Source organism: Nycticebus coucang, chromosome 10, assembly GCF_027406575.1.
Source record: "Nycticebus coucang isolate mNycCou1 chromosome 10, mNycCou1.pri, whole genome shotgun sequence".
NCBI lineage: Eukaryota > Metazoa > Chordata > Mammalia > Primates > Lorisidae > Nycticebus > Nycticebus coucang.
In genome coordinates this window covers 91896185-91922814 of record NC_069789.1, presented here as the reverse complement: position 1 = coordinate 91922814, position 26630 = coordinate 91896185, and the positions used below count along the sequence as shown (strand labels likewise).

Here is a 26630-nt window from a genome sequence, read left to right as displayed (position 1 = left end):
ATTGCTATCATAACCTGTAGGAGTTCACCCGGGGCAGAGGAGGCCAGTTCCCACGTGGAGAGGTGTACAATGCAAGTAATCAGGCCTGGAAATGGCTCCCTTTCCTGTTTATAAAAGCTTGTTCTATTCAACCCTCTGTTCTGCAGCCTGCATGAGGGCTGACTGTGTTTGTACCTCCCTCACTGATACCTCTAGAGCATTGTTTTGCCTTACTTTATTCTGATATAGCCAGTGCTGCATTGTGACTTTCCTGGACTCTAGGCAATTTTATCTTTGTAGGACTCTTTCTCCATAATAATGTATTTAAAACTATTTTGCATAATAATGTATTTAAAACTATTTTTTGGTATAAAGACAAATCTATTACTATATGTATATTCAAACATTTTCTTTTACTTCAAAGAAAATTATTATAAAAGAAATTCCACCATTTTTGTGAGTCCCTGAAAGTATTATGGGCCTGTGTCTAACTGATAACTTGGCCCTGAATATATCACTTTAAGTTCCTTCTGAAGCCTTTTCTACCAGTATGATGATGTGGTGTACATTTTTCTTCCAGCAATCTGGGCTTGGACAGTTTTCCTCTGCTTCCCACAACAGGGTACAATTCTTAACTTCTCCCAATTGGCTCTGGGCTCTACCCTAATTATACAGGGCTAAGGGAAGGGTTAGCATAAAGTTTACCAGAGATCAGGACACTGAAGCAAAGGAGTTGGGTAGCTCCAATGATGACTTGCTGGAATCTCTGGTTCCAGATGACTTTGAAGCAGCTGGCCTATAACAAGAAAAAAACAACAACAACAAAATTCCTTTTAGTATCCATATACCACCAACATGGCCAAAAAGATCCTGGTTGATGACTATGTTGAGTTATAATTCTGCCTATTTCCACTGGGAGGATAGCTCAAGCCCTCCACTTCTCTCTTGCTTCTTACCACTCTGCTTCTGAGTCCTACTCTAGATGGACACTGTCACTGAGGACAGAGTTCATTTCTTCATTCATTCAACAAATATCCGTTGGGTATGTTGTGCCACCAATAGTTTTTTTTAAGATTTATTTTTAATATGTATGTAAAAAAAATACTAACATGTGAATCTGACTGCCATTATTATTACACAATAATCTCCTTTTAAAAACTGGCATATCACATCCAATAATAATAAAAAGTTACTTGACTATTACTAAAAGTTACTACAGAACTTAAGCTGATATAATTCAGGACCAATTTATCTGTTCGACACAGGCCCATGATACTTTCAGGGACTCACAAAAATAGTTGAATTTCTTTCAGAATAATTTTCTTTGAAGTCTAAGAAAATGTTTTAATACCTGAGAACTTCCTGACCCACACAAATACTGTCTAACCTATACTCTGATTCCCGGAGTACCAACTAATTATGCTATATGTAATATTGTAATACATCTATTTTGTAATATTGATCTATATTTTATCTTGTTGCCTTTCCATTTCAGCATTAATCTGAAATACCATTTAGTATTTCTTAATATATACAATAAACATATTCACCGTGGATCTATAGCAACTGTTATTTTTTGTGAGCTCCCTTCTGTTGGAATTTAGTCAAATCTATGAACATTTAAAATGTTTTGGGGGTTTTGTTTGTTTTGTTATGTTTGGATTTTTTGTATTTTTAAGACAGAGTTTCATTCTGTCACTCTGGGGTTGAGTGCTGTGTCATCATCATAACTCATAACAACCTCAAACTCCTGGGCTCAAGTGATCCTCTTGCCTCAGCTTCCTCAGTAGCTGGGACTATAGGTGCCTACTATGATAGCTGGCTAATTTTCCTGTTTTTAGTAGAGACAGGGTCTGGTCTCACTCTTGCTCAGGCTGGCCTCAAACTCCTGAGATCAAGCAATCCACTGTCTTCAACCTCCCAGAATGGTAGGATTACAGACATGAGTCACTACTCTTGGTCCATTTAAAATGTTTTTAGACAAATAAATTCTGGAAATGCCCATCTTGCCCAACTTCTTTATGTTGCACTTGGAAAAAACTAAAGCCTAGAGCAGGCAGAATGGAGACTGAAGACCCCATTCTTGGCAAGGGAAAACACCCCCAGAAAAAGGGAAAAATAAAAAAATAAGCTGAGCAAGTCAGAACAAAGAAAGGTCAGCTAGTTTACCTTGAAACTAGCCACTGCTAAATTTCTTATCTGAGCAGTTTACTGGAAGCCTGGCCTGTAAGGGATACAGCTTGCAGTTACCCATGCTGGGTCTGTGAACCCTCTGAAGACATAATGGCCACAGAGAATGCTGTGGGCAAGGCCTAGCAAGAAACATTAAGTAGGTCGTCTCCTGCCCAGTCGACAGCCAAAGCAAATACCCATTGTGGAGATTTGTATTATGGCTGGAGTAGAGATCAAGGGAATAGCTTGAGCCCTGACATATGGGTAAGAGAGCTTATATCCCTTATTGCAGAGGAAGACCCTTTGTGGTAGTGATGAGAGGAAAATTCCTCTTTCCCACTGATTCTTCAGAGGAGATTGATGCCAGTGGCTGTTTACTCCACAGTGAACTAACATTATTAACACCCTCCTAGGAATCTGCATGTGTGACCACAGACAGGAGGCTGCCCCCACAAAAGGCTCAGGTTTCATATTTGTCAAGGATGCTCAGACCCTTAAAGTTAATGATTATAGAAACAATAAGAGCTGATATGCTTGTTCAGAAAAACTGCTAACATCTTTGTTCTCTTCCTCAGCTTACCTTCTGGGCTAATGAGCAAATAACCTTCAATAAAAGCTGAGCGGAACAAGCACTTGGGGCCACTTGCTGGAACCCCACACATAGGGTTCCCTGTGCTCCCATCCTTGAAAATTCTATTCTGTGTGTCTGTCTCTTTGTCTCTCATCATTTCTAACTTTACATTTCTTCAACTGACTGCCACCAAATCCACAGGTCTTAACAGATCCTGTCCTCAGGGTGGGACCCTGGCCGCTTAGAGCATCTAAATAACGTTCAAATTACAGCAGCACAACCTGGTTCTGAAACAAGAATTCTTTCCATTCTACCTTCTTACCTTTATACATTTCCAGGCTCCAAGTGCAGGCTGTGTTGCTTGTGTGGATGACAGAGTATGCAACATGACCAAGCCTAGTTCTCCTCTGAAGGGGAACAGCTGCACCTGTTTCCCTCTGGAGCCACCCCAATGTTACCACCAACATGAAAACAGTGCACTTGCCATGCAACTGCAGCTTTGCTACTCTTCCAACCAGATCACCACTTAAACCCCTTCTGTATGAAAATTCTGAATGGTCTCAGTAAGAGTGCATGGGACAGTATGGGGTGATACATGTGTGCTTGTGTGTGCGCACATGCACTACTCAGTACTGATTACAGACTACATACTGGCAAGGACACAACTCAAATTAGTACAAGTTTCTCAGATACTAGGAGAAGCCTGGCATTTTTCCACCTAGCAGTTTCTTTGAATATTGGCTTTGATAAGTAGGCATATTTTGTGTTCTTGTAACCTATGACACAAATCAGCTGCCTTTTGCAGGAACTATGATTAAACCATGAAAGCATCATAATACTGTGATTTATGGTGCTATTTATCTGTACAGGGAGTAGGTTGACAATCCCTTAGTGGGGACTTCACCCCATTGTTCTCTCTGCATTGTGCTGTATCATCAGCTATTATTACCACCACATTTCTATTCAATACTCAGAAAGTACCATCCCAAGTGATGAAACAGAAATCCTCAAACCAAGATGTGTTTGGTGTCTAATGAGAATGTTAATTAAATATATATTCAGATTCTCAACTTTCACATGTATACTTTCCTAAAACCTGGCTGACTAAAATCACAACCTTCTCCTACTTGACAAAAGAAAATCATACTGTTTACTAATCTAACTCTTATTTATTATGGAGACTTGCCCCTGATCCTAAAGTACATTGGTATACCACAGACAATTCAAAATATTGATATAGGTATTAAGAATTTGAATGTTTCAAATTATAGTGTAAGAGGTCCTTTTTTAAGTACAGTGATTTTCATTTCTTTCCTTTTGTCAATTTTGAGACAGGACTAAATTAAGTTGTCAGTTTTGACTAAATTTTGATGATAAATCACTATAAAATTTGGGGCATATACCTTAGAAGGATTTAAAGAATTGGGAGACATTGCTAAAATAAAACTTCCATTTCCATTTACTTAACCTTGAGAATGAAGTTCCTGAATGTTTAAATCCTTAAAAAAATGAAATATAAGAATAAGATTGATGAACTTGTTTTGTTGATAAACAATATTCATTCATGGACATATGAATGAATAGGGGAAGAGACCCTCCTTTCATTTAGAGATGCATCTTCAATTACATATTAAATATGAAAGTTTCAGTTACTTCTCAAAGCTTGTAGTTTATGTATGATAGCTTTTGTACTAAAAGTAGTTGTTATGCTAACTCAATCAAAAAGAAAAAAATTTTTATCACTTAGAGACTTATGGTTTCAAAAAATTAAAATCTTTTGAATTATAGGCCGGGCATGGTGGCTCACGCCTGTAATCCTAACACTCTGGGAGACCGAGGTGGGTGGATTGCCCTGAGTTCAGAGGTTTGAGACCAGCCCAAGCCAGAATGAGACCCCGTCTCTACAAAAAAAAAAAAAAAAGAAGAAGAAGAAAAAGCTAGGCATTGTGGTGTGTGCCTGTAGTCCTATCTACTTGGGAGGCTAAGGCAAGAGAATTGCTTAAGCCGAAGAGTTGGAGGCTGCTGCAAGCTATGATGACAAGGCACTCTACCAAGGACCACAAAGTGAGACTCTGTCTCAATAGAGAAATAAATAGATAAATAGGGCGGCGCCTGTGGCTCAGTGAGTAGGGCGCCAGCCCCATGTGCCGAGGGTGGCGGATTCAAACCCAGTCCCGGCCAAACTGCAACAAAAAAATAGCTGGGCGATGCTACTTGGGAGGCTGAGGCAAGAGAATCGCTTAAGCCCAGGAGTTGGAGGTTGCTGTGAGCTGTGTGAGGCCACGGCACTCTACCAAGGGCCGTAAAGTGAGACTCTGTCTCTACAAAAAAAAAAAAAAAATAGCTGGGCGTTGTGGCGGGTGCCTGTAGTACCAGCTGCTCGGGAGGCTGAGGCAAGAGAATCATGTAAGCCCAAGAATTAGAGGTTGCTGTGAGCCGTGTGACCTCATGGCACTCTACCCGAGGGCGGTACAGTGAGACTCTGTCTCTACAAAAAAAAAAGAGAAATAAATAGATAAATAAAAGAAGAAAAAGAAAATTTAAAAAAAAAAAAAGCTTTGAACTAAGACGATTGAAAGCAAAATTTAAAAAAATAAATTATAATTTATTTTTATTTTTGCAAAGAAGCATGACAGGGTAAGGAAGAAAAGACTTTAAACTTAAAAATGTATTATATGATGTTAAAATTATATAGGGGAAGTAGAATACAAATAAGTTCCAAGGGAGAGAAAATGAATAATGTAAAATTGCTTATTAAGAGCTTGCTTATAGTTTCTTTAGGTGATGAGGATTATCAGATTATGCTAGTATTTAATTCCATGGTATAAACTTTAAGAAATTATATAACAGTTTTTTTTTAAAAAGGTCAGTCTTTATAATACATTGGAAATTCAATCCTTTCTTCTAAAATTTATGATGAAAAATTTTAGCTTTTTATTTAGAAAGGTGTGAGAAGTTACTTAGTCTTCTAGAATATTTTTAGAGGTACAGAAGCAAAAATATTGCTGCTGGAGAGCACAGTGACGGAGGGACCCCAGTGTTGGCCTTTAAACCTGTGCTGAGTTTCTATTCAGGAGGATTGGAAGAATGCAGTGATTTTAAATTTAGTGGTGCTCTTCCTGTGTACTTAGGAAGTGGTTTTCTCCCTGAATGAATTATTTCTAGGGGTTTCTCTGGCTTTGGGGCCAGCTCAGGGGAGAATGTGGGGAGGGTGAGTAGGTGAGGCTTCCCATCACCATGCCCAATGTTACTCACCGTTTCCCGTTTTGACTTGCTTAAACTTCAGTTAAGATTTGATTTAAACAAAATTTCCTCAGCAAGCTGGTTTTAAACATTTTAAGGTTTTAAAAGACTGATAGGAGTTTTTTTTTTTTTTTTTTTTTATCATCCCCTGCTTTAACTTGACTATAGTTTTCTGTTTGTTTCAATCACTAAATGTCAGGAATCACCTTTCATAGATTATTTCAGAAGGTAGGCAACCATAAAGATTACTCCCAAATCCACTCAGCATTTCTCTGGCAGTTGGTCTCTTGGACCATGAATGCTGGAGATGGGGTGGCTACCACTCCCCATCACTGAAACTCAATGAATTTAAACATTCTGCCCAAGCTTGTTCTCCTGACTATAAATAGGGTTAACACAGTGATTCTTATTCTTGCAGGGCTCATGAAAACTCTCATAAAAGTGATGGTCAGATGTCTTCAAAAAATGTACACTTGCAATTTTTTAGACAATTTCAAATGGTTCATGAACACAGTAAGTCCATCCATGTTGAATGGATCCCAGGTTCAAATATCTGGGTTAACTGTAAGGCAACACCTTGACTCACTGGTGACTGACAAGGGTTAGGAGTGGAGGTATGCTGGCTGGATGATGTTTAGAAATCTTCCTTGAGTGATAATTTTCCTCTGAAACTTTCTGGGGATAGGGAGGCCATTGCACACCTGCTCCCACTGTGCAGCGCAGTGTTCAGGATGGTGCTGGATCTAGACTGCTAGAAAGGTAAGAACTCTGCCCTGTGTTACTAAGTTAAGTGTTGAAACAAGAGGAAATTCCTCCCTTGGGGAAGCAGCCACGTGCTTTGCTAGTCTTTAACGTTCTCTGGCAGCCTGGTTCAAACTGAAAGTCATGGGAAAGAGTCTGAGATTGGGTCATTTGAATCACATCCTGCTCCTGTGTAAACCTTCAGTAGACATCATGGTTATCTTTGATTTCTCTTTTCCAGAGAACTAGAGGTGATTGTTGGGTGAAGAAAGAAGCAGAGAGAAAGAGGAAGGAGCAATTGTTTTTCCCTTGACCTTACATTTCACAGGAAGAGGTGCCAGAAGCCAGTAGACTCCTGTCCCATGGATTCCCAGTACTCCAGGTAGTTCACAAACTTGGCAAGAATCATGCCAAGGAGATACTGCTCTCCATCTACATGGTAGACCACAGATTTGTACTTCTAGAAAGGCTGAATCAACATCCCTCACTCGATTCACACCCTCTGGGTGTGACTTTGAAAAGCTGAAGCACCAAAAGGAGTTCATATAATGAATGCACATTCTTACCAACAGGCAGTATCACTGAACTGAGCCACCTCACCTGCTGCCCATCGAGACTTGGAAATCTGTGCTGGAAGACCAGGGTTTCTCCCTTGTTTAGACCCTTCATATCAATCTGTCATCAAATTCTGTTGACTTTACCGTCTGATGAGATACCTGGCCATTCCCCAAATTTCTATTTTACTGCCACACACTAGCTTAGATGTAATCATTTCTTTCCAGACCAGGGCAGTCATTCTCTAATACTAATGGGTCTCTTTTCCTCTAGATTATCTATGTCTAATTCTTTCTCTAAAACGCATTAAGATCGATATTCCTAATATAAAAATGTGATCATACTACTTTCGCTACTTAAAATCCTTCAGCTGTCTCCACTCCCTGAGCAATCCATAGAAACCCTTCAACATGACACATGCAAAAACCTCCAAGACATGGCCTTTCCCTGTTTGTCTATTCTCGTCTCTTGCCATCACCCTTCAATCACCCACTGCTTGTCCCCCATCATTCTATAATGCACTAAGATGAAACATCTCATGATTCCCAGAACACACTGCATGTTCCCTGTGTTCTTATGCCCAGGGCACCCTCTTTTTCTATGTCTCCCTAGCTCCATAAGTTATGTCCTCCTCAAAGGAGCTTTTCCTCCACACCAAGATAGGTACTCCCTTAGTATTGTCTGCATTTTCCTCATTATTTATTTCAATAACTGTTGATTAAGAGCCCACAATGTGTCAGGCATTGTTCTCAGGACGAGAGATAAAATGGTGAAAACAGACAGATTTCCTATCCTCATAGAATATACTTTCTAGCAAAGGAGACCATGAAACAAATATTAATAAATTAATAAAAACAAATATTATAAATAAATATTAATAAATAAAAACAAATATTAATAAGTACTCAACAAGTAAACATGAAAAATAAAAGGCAGCAATAAACACTAGGTAGAGAATAAAAGTGGGGTTCCTTGATGGAGTGATTGAGTGGTTAGATAGGACAGAGAGTCAGGGCAGACATCTCCCAGGAGGTGAGGTTTAAGCTGAAAGCATAGTGACCAGAGCAAGCCAGCCAGTGAGAAGCAGGAGGAGTATTAAAGGTAGAATAAAAAGCTAATTCAAAGGCCTTGAGGTGGAAGTAAAGTTTTCAGAGAAGAATATGAAGATGTTAGCATGGCTGGAGTAAAACTAGTAGTGGGGAAAAGAGTATGAGGTGAAGATTGCTCTAGGTTTGGAGTGCCAAAATAAGGGGATGACATTTTACTCTGAGTGCAATGAGAAGCCAAGGGACACTTTTAAGGAAAGTAGTAATGTGTTCTTACTGACGGTGACAATTGGGAGATCTGGGACCAGAGACTATGAGTTTCAAATACCGTTGGCAGAAGGGATCTAATTGCAGGCTTCTAAACAGGGGAGTATCATGCAAACACACATCTAACTGTGATGTTTGTTGATGAGATAGAGGCAGAGAGGCTGGATGACAAAAAAGGAGAATGTGGTAGTCCCAGTGGGAGTTAGAGAGGGCCTGGCTTGAGCAGGGGTCAATAGGGATGTGGAGAGGGAAGGTGGATACCAGAGTCATTGAAGACTTGGAACTATACAACTTGTTTGCAAAGCCCAGCTGTTATAGTCATGACAGCTGATGTAATATTAGCTGCAAATTTTAGTGCTGGGTACAATACCATGTACATCGAGTGACTGCTATGGTCTGAATGTTTGTGTCCCCTCCTGTTCATATGTTGAAACCTAATGTCCAATATGATGGTATTAGGAGACAGCATCTTTGGGATGTGATTAGATCACGAGGGTGGAACCATTATGTATGTGATTAATTTCCTTAATAAAAGAAACCCCAGAGGGCTGCCTTCACTCTTCCACTGTATGAGGATATAGCAAGAAGGCATTAGTCTATGAAGTTGGGAGTGGGCCCTCACCAAATATGTCAGCATCTTGATTTTGGATTTCCCAGCTTCCAGAAGTGTGAGAATAAATTTATGGTACTTTGTTATAATGGCCCAAACGGACAAAGACATGGCAATAAATTCTGGTTTATCTAAGTCCCAGGTTACACCTGTTGTCTTCACATAATAATAATTATTATTATCATCATTATTTTAAAGATAGGGTCTTTCTCTGCCACCCAGGCTGGAGTGCAGAGATGCGATCACAGATCACTACAGCCTTGAACTCTTGAGCTTGGGCAATCCTCCCGCCTCAGCCTGCTGAGTGGCTGGGACTACAGGCGCACACCACCATGCCTGGCTTGGTATAATAATTAATAGCATTTTTTTTTTCCTCTCAGAAGTGTCTTGGTGGGGAATGAGCTAAAGCAGCTAGACTGTAGTCTACTTCTCTCTTCATTCTTGGGGGAATGGTTCCAGAAAAAAAAAGCAGGTGACCTGGTTTAATTACTTTCTAAACATGTTGACGACTGGACCTCCTGGTAGACTAATAATATTTGATACGAGAGTCTTTACATATGGAACGTTCTTATTTGTCTATCCCAAGGGGATTCCCTATGGTCAACAACCCTAGACTCTATAGATTTATAAGGCATGATCCTGAAGAGGATCGTGTTAACTGCCCAACTCTCTGGGTATTAAATAGGCTGTGTCAAACCTAAACACTTCCCTGTGTGGGGGGTCATGCAAAAATCCTATAGAGAGACCCCATTGTGTTATTCCTCTGTGGATAATGTGGGAAGGAAGGGCCTGATTGCTTGTATTTTTGAAATTACTAATAAAGACTAATTTTCAGTAAGGTACAAAAAGGGACCAAACCATATATTTAAATTGGCCTACTGATTGCCATTATTTAGGGTGACATATTAGCATTTAAAAATAAAGTATTATACTTAAACATTTTTAAAACGTCTGTTGGATCATAGCTGGGTTATATCTCTAGGAAGGATTTGCTTTGTATTTTGATTTCATAAAATTTTTGTTTTGGGTTTCAGTCACGGGGGTGAGATCCCTGGAAGACAACGTGATGAATTTCATTTATGAAACCACTATGCACCCACCCTCTACGGCCAGGTACAGGTTTTTTTCTTAGCACCACCTGTTATGAAGTAAATCATTTTGATTTTTGAGGCTTCATCAATAAGTTTCCACTTACAGAGGTCTGAAGATGCACATTTTACGAGCTAGCAGCCAGCCTAGTAGAGATCTGAACCATTGAGTTGTATTTTTGAAAACCAGGTTTTTGAAGGGAGGTGAAAAATCAGAAGCCACAGGACTAGGATGGTTAAAACGTATAAAGGGAAGAGAGTCCAGAGGTTTCAGTTCAGCCTACTGAAACCTTGACTAACATTTAAATGTAAGTTCCCCACCAAAAATTCCTCCTCTGAGATCTATCTGATTAAAAACACCTCAACAGACAAACCTTGACCTTGTTTTCTCAGGGCCTAGAAGTTAATTGAAGCCCCTTTCTGAAACTGAATCAGAATTTAGACAGTTTGAGGTTCCTGAATCTTAAGGGCTAAATGTGTTCAGAGAAAAAGGAAGAGGTCTTATTTGTGAAAAGAAAATTTTTTTAAAGCCAGGAATTCTTAGTACTTTATTGTACGCTTCCAGCCCAGCTTCAGGTGTGAACTGAGGAGCTTCCAAGCAGAAGACATAGGAGGCAGTGGAGTCAGGTTCTCACCCTGGGTCCACACTGAGGTCAGAGAACCTCCCGTGGTTGTCTACAAAGGCTGGTATTTATGTGGGTGTTTGTGTTTTCATCTGGGAAAGAGGAGTTGTAGCTTTCATTAGAATGTCAAAGAACTCTGCCTTTCCGACAGAGGAGGATACCAAAGAGAATAGAAAGAAAAGAGGAATGACTGTTCATTCACTGATGTTGACCAATTCAGAAGTATGACATGCAAGGGGAGAGAAGTAATCCACATTCTTATGCCATCGTGGTTCAAACTTAGGACAGGCTCAAAGTCCTTCCTCTTCTCTTCCTCAGCCTGGTATTCTTGTTTTCCCCAACACAGAAAACCCTCCTTGGAAGTATTTGAAACTGTGCTATAGAAAAGCAAAGAGATGAGATGAATCAAGCATAAGCACTACTTTTTTTCCTGGAGTCCCCCAAACAGTGACCTGTCTTGTTCCTCCCCAGCCACCAAGTACAGGATTCTGGACCACGGCACAAGGTGGGATGTTCTAGGAAAGTTGCTGGGAACATCAGAATTAGCCGAACCACATTTATCTTATCTAGGGTTAACACTACTGAGTTTAAAATGCCTAGTTATCTTTGGATCTTCCAGGGATCGCACACTCCATTATATCCCAAGAATTCTCTCTTTCTTATGACAATAATAGCTAACATTTTTTAATCACTTAATATGGGCTGGGCTCAGACCTTAATGCTTCTCAACATAGTCTTACTTAATCCTCACAGTGACACTATACAGTGAAGTATTACTATACCTATTTTACAAAAGGAAATGGAGTGTCTAACAAGATTGAGACATAGGACAGAAGTTGAAACTATGTGGATATTCCAGATCAGTCCCAGAAGACTCACAGTGCTCACAGAATGAAATAGGAAGGATAGGAATGAGAAACTGTGCACTTAAGCTTGTCCTAGGACATTGCTCAGCTGCATTGATCTACCTGCCATTTGTCCCAGAGAAAAAAGCAATTATAGGAAACAGGTGGCAAGTTTACCAAGATCTACCCTCAGAAACTCCCTGTAAGTTGTGGTAGGAAGAGCAGCAGCTATGGAGCCAGAGGACAGGACCCAGCTCCTGACATCATCCAGCCTAACAGGACACCCTAGGTGAAATGCCTAGCCTCAGAAGCTGCAACAGCTTTATTGATAAAGTGGAAATAACCTCAACTCAAAAAGCAGAGTCAAAGTGGGCAGCAGGTTTAGAAGTGCTGAAAACTCTAATGGGCTCTTCACCAAAAAACTCCATGACTATTGCTATTCCTCACTTTCCAAACCTTTACCTTCCCGGTTCAGCCTCCAAAAGACTTCAAGTCACTTCAGCTACTTCCCAAGCAAAAGAAAAATGAACTCACCATCTCCTCTGCAACTGCTGGTTTTCTGCCTTCTGCCCAACCCAGACTTCTTATAGTCTCACCGCCTCCCATCAGTGTCAGACTGTTTAGAAAAACAACTTCCTATTCACTTTCCAGAAATTTGCCACAGCCCTTCCCATGAAGTTAGAAAGCTGATAACACAGGAGCAAGGCTGGCAGCTAAGCAACGAGGGGTTAGGGAATTGCTCCCTGCCATGAAAGAGGGTCTGGAGACAGGGGCAAGTGTGAATCACTTCTGGACATCCCAGACTGAGCAATGCTACCCACACCCCCAGGGATCAGATTTCCTTTAATTATGATATGAGCACCAAATTAAGGTCACACATTTGGAAAACGTCTTGTATTAATCATAATGTCCTACTGAAAATTTTCCAATTCTTATGAAAGGTGAGTAAATGCTTATTATTCCAACAGCTTTCTGAAGGAAAGGAGCAAAAAATAGTAGCAAACAAATAATAAGTAGCTAGAAAAGGTAATAGCCACTGAGGATTTTCTGGCACTAGAGGAAGATTGTTGGTAATGGTCCCAAAATGATGTTTAAACAACAATGGATCATTTGGAAGCAAGCAACTCTGCTTCTTACATCAGAAATAAAAAAAAGGATATAAAAATGAAAAGGTTAGTTTTCTTTTTCCCATGGAGTGTGCAGGACTAAAAAGCTGTTGGCATAGTGGGTAAGACTCAGGCTGTGTTGATTAACTGCCCGAGACGCAGCCTGGCTCCATCTCTGGCTAGCATTGAACAAATTGCTTAAACTCTCTATACTGCTGTTTTCTTAAATGTATAACAGACTGATAACTTCACAGGGTTGTTGTTAGATTAGATGTGTTAATATGTGGATGGTGCTTGAAATAATATAAGCTCAACAAATGTTGGGTGTTATGAATACTTTCCAGATTGGTCTCAGACAGTAAAATCAAGCATCAAGTATATAGTATCAAGTCAGAAAGCCATAACTCCAATCTATCCTCTTGGAGTTCTAGTTGTATGGGAGTGGGTGTTACTCTTTATTCATCCCATGATGATTGCAACTTGTAAATAGGCATTTCATGAATGGATTAAATGGAATAAAATGGAAAGATCTGGAAGAAAGTCTAAAAGATGAATTAAGGCATGTGAGGCTGTATTTGCACTTTGGAATTTGGGACCAAGAGGAAGGGATTAATTACATAGATGAAGCAGAAAGGAGGTGGTGATGAAGGAATGACCACAGGGGAATAAGGAAAGTTGAGAGAGAGGAAAGAACGAGGAGCTTTGAGGTAGCACGATCTAGGGGTTCAGAGTCCACATCCTAAAGCCAGACTGCCTGGCTAAAGCTATGCGAGTGGGAAAGTTATCAACCTCCTATGCCTCAGTTTCCCCAGTTATGTGAATAAATAAGGATAATGCCTAGAAAGTTAGGACAATTAAATGAGTTTAAATGTTTGAAACAATAATAGCACACTATAAGTGCAGCATAATGTGAGCTTTTGCTTTCATTTCTTTCCGTTTTATTTTTACTTCCCAGGTACTTCTTTCGGCATGGCCTCATTTTTAGAAAACACTTTCTTAGATAAGAATGAGGGAGGTTGCTATGTAAATTGATAGGTTCTCATTGATAATACATTTGATAGTAAGTTTTATTGACTTAACAAGTATGTTAAGTTTGATAATGTTAAATATTAGTGAACATGAAGAAAGCAGAAAAAGATTCCTAGGGAGGTAACATTAGCAAGGCGGTAGAGTTGGAGACACCAGCCTTCATCTTCCCATAAAAATGAAATTAGATCCTCACCTCACACCATGTACCTAAATCAACTGAAAATGGTTTAAAGGCTAAAATAAGACCTGAAACTGTAAAACTACTAGAAGAAAACGCAGGTGATAAGTTCTATGGCATTGATCTTGGCAATTATTTTTTGGTTATGACCCCAAAAGCAGAGGCAACAAAAGCAAAAATAACAACTGAGATGACATCAAACTAAAAATCTTTAATGCAAAGGAAACAATCAACAGAGTGAAGAGACAACCTACAACATGGGAGAGAATATTTACAAACCATGTATCTGATAAGGGGTTATATCTAAAATATGTAAAGAACTCCAACAACTCAATAGCAAAAACCCAAAAACTTGATTCAAAAATGGGCAAAGAACCTGAATAGATATTTCTCTGAAATATATATTCAAATGGCCAACAGTTATAACTAAAAATGTTTAACCTCATCAATCATCAAGAAAATGCAAATTAAAACCACAGTGAGATATCACACTTGTTAGAATGGCTATTACCAAAAGATGAAAGATAAGAAGCATTGGCAAGGATGTAAAGAAAAGGGAGCACTGGAGCACTGTTTGCAGGAATGTAATTGGTGCAGGCATTATGGAGATTTCCCCCACAATTAACAATAGAACCATATGAGTTAATGTCACTACTGAGTATATAGCCAGAGAAAGTGAAACAATATGCCAAAGAGATACTACACTCTCATTTTTACTGCAGCATTCTTCATGATAACCAAGATAGAATACGGATTTAAGTGTCTATCAATGAATGAATGGGTAAAGAAAATGTAGAATAAACAATTGAATACTATTCATCATTATATAAAGAAAGAAATCCTATCATCTTTGACAAAATGGATGAACCTAGAGGACATTATATTAAATAAAATAATCCAGACACAGAAAGACAAAAAATACCTCAGAGTTTTACTTCTGTGTGGAATCTGAAAAACCTTGAACTCATGGAAGCAGAGAGTGGAAAGGTTGTTACCAAGGTCTGGGGGTAGGATGTAGAGATTAGAAGGATGTTGGTCAAAGGACACAACATTTCAGTTTGGAAGAATAAGTTCAAGAGACCTATTGTGCCACATGGTGACTATAGTTAATAGCCATGTGTTGTACATAGGTGATAACCAACTAACAATGGTTCAACTTAGAATTCTTTATCTTTATGACGGTGTGAAAGTGGTATTCAATCAGTATGCTCCTGGACTTATGATGGGGTTACATCCAGATAAAGTCGTCCTAAATTGAAAATATTATAGTGGGTTTATCCGAATGTAACCCTATCATAGGTTGAGGAGCATCTGTACTTGAAAATTGCTAAAGAGAGTTTTAAGTGTTTTCATCGCAAAAAAATGATAATTGCATGAGGCATTGTTATCAGCTTAATTTTGCTATTCCACAAAGTATAGATGTATCAAAACATCATTTAAACACCGTAAATATATATAATTTTTATTTGACAATAACAAGTAAATTCATACACACACACATAAACATCCACCAAAAATTTAAAGAAAAAGAAAAGGAAGGATTTCTAAGAACAGGAATGGAAGGTGAAAAACTATTTGAATTTGTTTAAAAGCTGTTCAATGTGCATAGCATTTGTTCATCTGGATATGATATATGTAGAAAACTTAGGTTGCTTCTACTTACATTGTCATTAAAATATATAATTCCAATATAGTTTAATTAGTACTGTTACGTATTTGTCTCATATATGTCTAGGGGTGTCCAACCTGTGGCCCGTGGGCCACATGCAGACTGTTTGAGGCCTGTTTTGCTTATCTGTGGTATTGGCTGTTGCAGAAATTATGCACAGACTTTTCTTTTGTTCAGCTTCAGCTTTTGTTAGTATTTGTGTATTTAATGTGTGGCCTAAGACAACTCTCTTTTACCAATGTGCAGCAGAAACAAAAAAAGGATTGGACACCCCTGGTAGACTCTCAGAGAGCTAAGAACCTTCTCTGTACCAATCTTTTATCTCCCAAAGTATCTAGCAAAGACCAAACAGACACGCAGCAAACACTTGATTCGTTGATCAGATTGATGACTCCAGTTAGACAAAATGAAGGTGCTCTCTCCTATCTTCCTCTCTGAATTCTATTTATCTTATTACACTGGGACACTCACATACATCAGAAACATTTAAGACCCTTTGGAGGCTCCTGGTAGTACATATGGTAGCTCTAAGGACTGACTAATGAGTGTAAACCTCACAGAGCTCGCAGTTTTATTCTGGCAGAAAAAATCAGATATTAAATAAAAATCACACAAATACGTGCAGGAAGAAAAGAATGTGATACAATGAGAGAGGATGGCAGGTACTGGACTTGAAAAAGACGGTCCTGAGAGAGTGGCTTTGGAGCTGAGGTCTGTGTGGGAAGAACACCGCTAGACCCGTCAAGGTTCAGAGCAGCCTAGAAGCCCAGAGACAGCCATAGTGGTTGGAGGGCGGGAGAGGAAGCTGGAGAGAGGAGGGCCTTGGCCGTGCTGGGTCCCACAGGCCACATTAAGGCTGTGTTTGCACGTGTGCCATCTGTTGACTCAGAGCTGGGTAATATCTCAGCAAAGTTCCAGCTGCATAACTGCTCTGTTTATTCAGAAGACCAGTGAACTTTCCACATAATCAATGATAGAATGTCATAATATTTTTTTAAAAAAGAATATATAGCTTTTCCCCTTATTATTAATATAATATACGCTTATTCTTTAAAAATTAAAAATTTGGAAAAGCACGAAGAGGAAAAAAAGACACCTACAATCTTGTAAATTATGCATTGTTTTAAAATCTGCATTTCACATTTGATAATGTAACATAAACCTTTTTGATGTGTTAAGATTTACTTTTGTTCTATTTACAACTAAAAAAATCCCCAATATATAAGTAGATATAAGTATAGCCATAGACATGGAGTTACAGATACAGAGAGAAGATACAACATAAAGATGATGAACAAAGGATAAATTCAACCTCCCCACAGCTTGACTGTTCTTATCAAAACTTCCCAGAGAAATGGAGCTCTTCTGGACTATTTGCCTGGAGTCTGTCCCTTCCCTAATGTTCCTTCCCCTGGTCATGGACAAAGATGTCAGCTTTCCCCATAGAGCTTTAGGAAGATGCCTTACGCAGTTTCATGAACTCCCCTTGCCGTAATTCCACTTGAATTGGTCTGTGATGTTATGGTCAAGTATTTCTTTGCTCTATTTTTATTTTATTTTATTTTATTTTTTGAGACAGAATCTCACTATGTCGCCCTCAGTAGTGTACTATGGCATCACAGCTCACAGCAACCTCCAACTCTTGGGCTTAAGCAATTCTCTTGCCTCAGCTTCCCAAGTAGCTGGGACTACAGGTGCCTGCCACAACGCCTGGCTATTTTTTTATTGCAGTTGTCATTGTTGTTTAGCGAGCCCAGGCCAGGTTCAAACCTGCCTGCCTCGGTATATGTGGCCAGCGCCATAACCACTGAGCTACAGGAGCCGAGCTGTCTTTGCTCTATTTTTTATTTAAGGGAAGAAAAGGTAAGGAACTCAGTCAGCTTAATGCAGGTCCTCAACAAGAAACATGAACTTTGATGAGATGGTCCTCCCACATAACCCTACATAGAAATGGGATTGTTAGGAAACGCTGTACATTTCCATATTTACACCCACTGAGCCTCACCTAGGGCTTGTTTTGCTCATCCTGCACACCTTTGTGAGGGCCTGCTCTGTGCTATGATCTAAGTGATGCTCAGGACACACAAAGATGAATAAGACACAGTCCCTGTCCCGAAGGAGCTTGAAGACAGTGGTGAGATGGGCATATAAATAGACAATTATAAACCATGCAGAGGAAGCGGTGTACACACAGTCTTGTGCAAGGCCCAGGAGAGGACGTGTGGCAGGCTGATGATGGGGGTGGAGAGGCAGTCGGAAGGGTGCTGGAAGAGATAGCCACTGAGTGCAAGCCGCTGAGTGCAAGGTCAGTGGTTGGACATGCGCACTCAGAAAATGTTCTAAACGTGCAGATGAATTAGGAAGTGGTTTTTCTCATTAACAGAATTCTCACCCCTCTGAAAGCATATTGTGTCTGCGTCCTTTGATTACTAGGAGGCTGTGATAACCACAAAAGGCTCATCACCTATCATAGAACACTAGAAACATAGTTAAATGGGTGATCTATTTGTAAATCAACACCATAGATAGACTATTTAAGTCGCTGAGGAAGTGAAGCAGAGATATTTTTATATTTATGAGCTACCATTATTGAGCACTTATTCTTGGGTCAGACCCTGGCTAAGCATTCTCAAACCAGTATTTCATTTAATCCTCACAACAATCTTATGAGGTAGGTCCCTTGCACAACTGGCCCATCTAATCAGAGGTTCTATGATATGCATTTTATTAAAAAGGAAGTTAAGAATAAAGGGTTCAATGTTTTGCTCAAGATGTCACGTTGATAAGTGGAAAAGATGGGATTCAAATTCAAGTGCTATGCTAACGTGGGAGTTCTTTCATTCAACTCATTAAAAGGTGCTTTCTAAAAAGAGAAGAAGCCCTTCTGACTCTCTTCTCTTGGTTTTCTGGTGGCTAGTCTATGCAAGAAATCTCTGGTAATTAAAGATGAAGTAAGAGCTAATCTGTATCAAGGTCATTTTTGATAGGTGCCAGCACACACACACATCATGTCTCAGGGCAAGGTATTCTGTTACTGAGTCTGCTTGGATTTAAAAGTCACCTCGAACATAAAGGGAAGTTTTAGGGAACATGTTTCTGATCTAGGAGTGTGGGACAAACATGAAAATGCCCCTATTCAGAGAGAAAAAACACTAGGTTGGATAGGAAACAGAACAGGCTGATTTCCGAGTCCCCTTCTCCTCCAGTTATCAAACTGCAGATTATATGGTTCAGAGTTTCCTGCGACCTTCCTACTTAACTTACCCTGCTGTTTCCCATGAGCAATGTAATAAAATATTAAAGAGCTGATAATATTTGCACAGGATAATTTGTCTTCTCTTCATGTGTTCAAGGGGAATGTTACCTGTAATGGCAATTATGCCAGATCTCTGTAACCATTCATTTCTTTAGAAATGATCTTTGAAATTATAAATAAATATCAAATTTATAGAAACATGCATACAACTTTTTCATTGAAAAAATTTTAATAAAATGAATAATGTTAAGAAGTTTTATCTAATAGAGTCCATTGGATGAGCCAAACTGTTACTGAGGCTGACAATGACTTCATTATTCTTTTCTTTTTTTTTTTTTTTTTTTGCAGTTTTTGGCCAGGGCCAGGTTTGAACCTGCCACCTCTGGTATATGGGGCTGGCACCCTACTCCTTGAGCCAAAGAGATGCTACCCTGACTTCATTATTCTTTAGGTCTCTTTCCTCCACAGTGTTCTAGAGCCAAGACAACAAAATATAAAATTAAAAACACAAATCAAGCATTCAGAGACATGGCCTATGGTTCAGAAAAATCTTTCTCCATTTAATTAAAAAAAAATCAACTCAAAATGGGTAAGAGACCTAAACGTAAGACCTAAAACCATGAAATTCCTGGAATAAAACATAGGGGGAAAGCTCTTTAACATTCACCCTGGCAATGACTTTTTTGGATGTGATACTAAGAGCTCTGGCTACAAATCAAAAATAAATAAGTGGGATACATCAAGCTGAAAAGTTTCTGTACAGCAAAGGAAAACAATCAAGAAGATGAAAAGGCAGCTTATAAGTTAGAAAAAATATTTGAAAAACATTATCTGATGAGGAGTCAATATCTAAAATATATAAGGAACTCACACAAATCAATAGCAGAAAAACAAGTAACCTAATTAGAAAGTGGGGAAAGGATCTGAATAGACATGTCTATAAATAAGACATAAAAATGGCCAACAGGTGTATAAAAACATGCTCAAATCAATAATCATCAGGGAAACACAAATCAGAATCACTGTGAGTTACCACCTTATCCCCATTAGATGGCTGTTACCAAAAAGATAAGAGATAACAAGTGTGGTGAGGGTGTGGAGGATAGGAAACCCTTGTACAAAAACTTCTTGTTTAATATGGCATTAAGCAATCTATGCAATATGACCTCTCGGACCAGCATCCATCAACGTAACAGCAACACCAACAACACCATATTGTAGGGCATTGTTCTAGGTCTGGTAACTTCATGAAAATCTGAAACTCAGTTGGCTGGATCTTCAGTCTAGTTGGAGATATAGGCTGGCCACAGGGACACCCCTGCATACCCATACAGGTGATGTAAAAATATGGAAGTATATTCATGGAGATATAACCAGTTGGACATTAAGTAGTAGCTTTCTTATAAACAAGACAAAGTAATTTATAATTACTTTGAAAAGAAAGTTTTGAAACTATGTATTTTACAAATGAATGAACAATTGGCTATTTGTTCAATATACTATACCAGAAAACACTGGACTAGGCTAATCATTAAAAGTTTGTTACTACATAATAAAAAAGGCAAAATCCCATAAAAATGTATGTATGTAGGTATATAAAAGAATACTATTTTTAACTTTACAAATTTGGTAAATACAGAATATTTTCCCCTTTTATAGGTTCCTGGAAATTACATTTTCTGCACAGACATGCACATGGCTGAAAGTTTGTCCACTGCAGGGAACAAGCTCTTACACTTGATAATAGTAAATTCAAGTTATATTCAATTCGCTGACTCTGAAATATTCACTCTTCCAATAAGCTTTCTGTCAAATATATCAACGCAGGGTGGTGTTCTTTGCCTATAACAACCACTGCTTCTCCACGCCTTGGTGAGGCTGGCATTCTCTCCACAAACCCTGGTAGACCACACCTCCTAAAATGTACTCACAATCAAGAACCCTAAACCCATATTCTCACCCCATCGTGCATAAGGTATGGATGTTATTCATTACACAACTTTTCATTTTATTTGAACAAAAACATATTATAATAAACCAAAGAAATACTAGAATTTTTTTTTCAGATAGATTTGAAGGTGTATTTTTGGAAATGACTTCCAGAGCAGTATTTCTGCTTTGAAGTTGGGATTAAGAAGAGTCTCCCTGTGCAATCTAGTCCAGTGGATCCTTACAGCATATGCCATTCTCCAGGTGTGAATAGAAAACAGGCCACTTTTTTTTTTTTTTTTTTTTTTTTTGTAGAGACAGAGTCTCACTTTATGGCCCTCAGTAGAGTGCCGTGGCCTCACACAGCTCACAGCAACCTCCAACTCCTGGACTTAAGCGATTCTCTTGCCTCAGCCTCCTGAGTAGCTGGGACTACAGGTGCCCGCCACAACGCCCGGCTATTTTTTTGGTTGCAGTTTGGCCGGGGCTGGGTTTGAACCCACCACCCTCGGTATATGGGGCTGGCGCCTTACCGACTGAGCCACAGGCACCACCCAGAACACAGGCAACTTTAATTGCACTTACCACCAGGCACAGTGCCCTTGAAGGAGTCCCATAAGTGGATAGGTAATTTTGAATAGATTTCAAAATTGTAATATCTGCTTAAAAATTGTTTCTTCTTCTAATAAATATTTCGGTTATCAGACTGTGTAGTTTATTGAAATACATATAAACTCCAACAGTGACATTAAACAATAGATTATAATAAAATAAAGAAACGGAAAAATAACAGCTGTATAAAGTAACTTAGCTGGAAGTAATCAAACCAAGTCTAGTTTTTTAATCCTCAAATAATTCTATGATCCTGGCTCCTGATAAGAGGGAATTGTCTTACTAAGAAGTATAATAGTCTCCTAGGGATTTACCTTCCTTTAAACAATGAAGAGGCAGGAAAAAGCGTCACTGGAGATTTGAATTTGGGTGAGTTGTTTGTATTTAAACTTGGCTTAATAAGTTTTCTCTTTGTATAACTAGAGTTTATTGTTTTCCTTTTTTTTCTTTGTAGCCCTTGGTAAAGCGCTGTGGCACCACAGCTCACAGCAACCTCAAACTCTTGGGCTTAAGCAATTCTCTTGCTCCAGCCTTCCAAGTAGCTGGGACTACAGGTGCCAGTAATAACACCCAGCTATTTTTTTCTGCAGTTGTCATTGTTGTTTAGCTGGCCTGGGCCAGGTTCGAACCCACCAGCCTCAGGGTATGTGGCTGGCACCGTAACCACTGTGCTATGGGCACCAAGCCTGTTTTACTTTTTGTTAATAAAACTTTTAAATTTTATAACCCATCTGCTAATGCAATTAATAAAAACAAGTGTCCAGAATAGTCCTTTTCTAAAATAAAAAATATAAAAGTAAGCAGTCTCTTCTAAAATTTTTATGCCATCCAGAAAGGCCTAAAGAGGAAATAAAAATTGGGGGGCAGTGCCTGTGGCTCAAAGGAGTAGGGCACCAGCCCCATATGCTGGAGGTGGTGGGTTCAAACCCAGCCCCAGCCAAAAACTGCCAAAAATAAAAAACAAAAATGAGGAAATAAAAATCATCTACTACATCACCCCACCCAAAACAGCTACTATTAACATATTAGAATGCATTTAGAATTTTTTAATTCATATGTTCACAAATAAATTTCAATAAAAAGAGGTATAAATTTTATTTTTGGATTTTAGTTTTTTAAGCTAAACCTTATATTAAAGACATCTTTTTATGTTAAATAAAGTTCTATATCATCCTATCATCCTTTGTAATAGCTAGATAATATTCCATTATGGAATGTGCCCTAATTTTTTAAAAATATTATATATTATGACAATGCTATTTATAAATTCTTGCTATCATATCCAACACTAGAAAATATTCTAGGATATTTATGTTTGCCGATATGTGTCCCTTTTCTCTAGGAAAATTACTGAAAGTGGATTTACTCAATCAAATTATTTGTGCACTTAAAATATTGATAGATATTATTTAATTTTCCTCCAAATAAAAGTATATATTTGAACTCTTGTCAACAGGTAATGACAGTGACTATTCCCCTACTCCTCCAACACTCAGCTTTGTTGATTTTAGAAACTTGGCCAAGCTGGGAGAAAGTAACAAGAAAGAATCTCATTTTTTTCTAACTTAAATTACGATGGAGCTCACGTACATGTAATATTTCAAGAAGTAACACATAAAATCAGGACATTTGTATGTTACCTCTTGCCACTTCACAGTTTGGGTACAGTCGTTAGCAATAAAGCATGAAATGTTGGCAGGCTCATCAAAGGTGATAAATAAATGAAGGGCTTCTGGTTTCTATTACAGCATGGAAGAAGCTTTGAAGTTAAAACTCTATCCTAACAACAAGGAAAAAGCTGAACAAACTGAAATGTCAAAAAATTTTTCTTACATCCCTAAGAGATGTGAGGTCACAGAGCAAACTGCTGCCCCTCAAACTGAAGGGGCTCATAGGAGAATATGGAAAACCACAACTTCCTGGAGTATAACCTCCATGGGAAGCAGTGCCAGATATATCATGTGAGGCTATCAATAAAAAATTATGAGATAGACTAAAAAGAAAAAGACATAGTTGGAAAAGACAGACAAACATCAGAACCAGACTCAAATACAGCAGGGGTGCTGGGATTATCAGAACTACCAGGAATTAAAAACAACTGCATGTGAAGGGTTGTACCGGGCAAAGTGGACATCATGCAAGAACAGATAGGCCATGTAAGGACAGAGAGGGGAATTTTAAGAAAGGACCGAGAAGAAATGCTAGAAATCAAAAGCATGGTGACAGAAATGAAGAACACCTTTGATGGGCTTATTAGTAGACTGGACACAGATTAGGGAGGAATCTCTGAGGCTGAGGAGATCTCAATAGAAACCTCTAGTTTTAAAAAGTAAAAACTAGGCGGCGCCTGTGGCTCAGTCGGTAAGGCGCCGGCCCCATATACCGAGGGTGGCGGGTTCAAACCCGGCCCCGGCCAAACTGCAACCAAAAAATAGCCGGGCGTTGTGGCGGGCGCCTGTAGTCCCAGCTACTCGGGAGGCTGAGGCAAGAGAATCGCTTAAGCCCAGGAGTTGGAGGTTGCTGTGAGCTGTGTGAGGCCATGGCACTCTACCGAGGGCCATAAAGTGAGACTCTGTCTCTACAAAAAAAAAAAAAAAAAGTAAAAACTACAAAGACTGGAAAAAAAAAAAAAAAACCTGACAGCCTCTGGGACAGCTACAGAAGATGTAACATGTGCATAATGGAAATACCAAGAGAAGAAGAAGAAAAAGGAAAGGACTAAAGGAAATGTCTGAAATAATCATGGCTGATCATTTTCCCCAAATTAATGCCAGACGGCTGATCTAGGAAGCTCAGAGAACAGCAAGCAGAATAAATGTCTCCCCAGATGCCCCTGGGCATTTCATTTTCAAACTACAGAAAAATCAAAGGTAAAGAAAAATGCTGAAAGAAGCCAGAGGGGGGAAAATACCATCCCTATTTCAATAGTCCATTTTGGGTTACTACAGAAGAATACCCAAGGCTGGGCAATTTATGAAGAAAGTAGGTTTGTTTAGCTCATGGTTTCTCAAGCTGAACAAGAAGCATGGTGCTGACATCTGCTTAGTTCCTGCTTAGCATCTTTTTCCCCCCCTGAGGCAGTGTCACTCTGTCACCGTCCGTGATATAGCACTAGGGTGTCATAACTCATAGCAACCTCAAACTCCTGGGCTCAAGTGATCCTCTTGCCTCAGCCTCCTCAGTAGCTGGGACTACAGGCACCACCATGATGTCCAGTTGTTTTTCTATTTTTAATAAAGACAGGGGTCTTGTTCTTGCTCAGGTTGGTCTCCAACTCGTGAGCTCAAGCGATCCTCCTGCCTCTCAGAGTGCTGGGATTACAGGTGTGAGCCATCACACTTGGCTGCTTAGCACCCCTTGTGCTGCATCAAAACATAAGGGAGAAGGTAAAGGGGGGAAGTTGGCACTTGTGAAAAGGGAATGAACCTAAGGGACATCCTGATTTTATAAAGATCCACTCTTATGGGAACTAATCCATTCCCCCAAGAACCAATCTGGTCTTAAGAGAGTAAGAATTCATTCTCTCCTGAAAACACCAAGCCATTCATAAGGGATTTGCCCTGTTCTCACAACCCAAACACTTCCCACTGGGCCCCACCTCCCAACACCACCACACTGGAGATCAAATTTCAACATAAGATGGGGGGGGGGGACAACAAACAAACTATATCTAAACTATAGCACCTATCTAGGAAAAAAGATAATAATTATATCCTCCTTACCTTAAGAAACTAAGCAAGCAAGAAGAGAGGAAAGTGATATATTTAGAGTTGAGAAAGGGGAAAAAAAAAAAAACCAACCAAGAATTCTGTACCTTGTGAAATTACCCTTCAAAAGTGAGAGAGAAATAAAAACTTTCTTAGGCAAAATTGAGAGAATTTGTTGCTAGAATGCCCTTGCCAAAAAAAAAAAAAAAAAAATTGTTCATTAGAGGAAATAAATACGAGAAAAATTATAAAATTATGATGAAAGATATCAAAGAGGAACTAAACAAATGGAGAGATATTCCAGGTTCATAAGGAGAAACACTCAGTATCCTTAAAATGTCAGTTTCTCCTACTTAATCTCTAGATCTAACGCAATCCCAATCAAAATCTCAGCAAGTTGTTTTGTGGATATCAACAGACTGCTTCTTCTACTTTTTTTTTTTTTGAGAAAGTCTCATTTTGTCACCCTCAGTAGAGTGCTGTAGCGTTACAGCTCACAGCAACCTCCAGCTCTTGGGCTTAAGTGATTCTCTTGCCTCAGCCTCCAGAGAAGCTGTGACTATAGGCACCTGCCACAACACCCGGCTATTTTTTTGTTGCAGTTTGGCCGGGACCGGGTTTGAACCCACCACTCTCAGTATATAGGGCCAGCGCCCTATTCACTGAGCCACAGGTGCTGCCCAATAGACTGCTTCTAAAGTTTATTTAGTTCTATGTTCTGAAATGTTTGTGTCCCTCTGAATTTGTAGGTTGAAACCCATGGCGTAACATGATGCCATTGGGAATAGTTGGAGATTTAGACCACAGACTTTCTGGGAATGTGGTAGAATAAGTGGCAGAGTTAGCAACGTCCAGTGCTGTTACTAAGTTAAAATTTTTTTCAGTACTACAACAATAATAACACAAAGCCTCTCCCCACAACCAACCAAGACTTTGTCACCATCTGGCTTTCTCTTCTAACTTACCTAACCTCATTAGCCAGATGTGTCAAGGAGAAAACATCTCTGCAGAACCACACCTTGGAAACGGGATCTGAGACCTGTACCCCAAGTCCCAGCAAATGAAATCTGGGCAGCCCATCTGGCAGGGTTCCAGGACTGCCACCCCATATGTCTTGCCACTTTGGCCTTGACTTAGGGAGCTTCAAGACAAGTTCTTAAAACTCTCTGTTCAGATTTGTGACTAACTGATTGGGCAATCAACAAGTCAAAATTATAGACTTTGTAACACGGAGGAACAAAGTCATGCTCTGAGTAAAAAGTTTCCCCCAGATAAACTTCATGACTCAGAACTGGCTATTTGCCATGCTCAATAATATAAAAGAGGGTATGGTATTCAGAACATGTAGAAGAAAAAACAGAGAGAGGGACAGAGGGAGGGGGCGGGGCCTTGGTGTGTGCCACA

The 26630-nt window shown here is 39.3% G+C and overlaps 1 protein-coding gene across 3 annotated transcripts in view; it reads right to left on the bottom strand.

Annotated features, from left to right (window-relative positions):
• The window catches only part of SELP (selectin P), a 42485-nt gene extending 30152 nt beyond the window's left edge, over positions 1 to 12333 (bottom strand). For 2 of the 3 annotated variants that reach the window (XM_053605934.1, XM_053605935.1), the window contains exons 1-2: positions 12275 to 12313; positions 685 to 775 (exon numbers count right to left, since the gene is read on the bottom strand). In XM_053605934.1, the coding sequence (XP_053461909.1) occupies positions 685 to 775; positions 12275 to 12277 (94 nt within the window). In that variant the 5' untranslated portion in view covers positions 12278 to 12313. Of the gene's footprint in view, positions 1 to 684; positions 776 to 12274 lie in introns of all 3 variants that reach the window. The other variant, XM_053605933.1, reaches the window with a different exon arrangement.
• Between the last annotated feature and the right edge of the window lie 14297 nt (positions 12334 to 26630).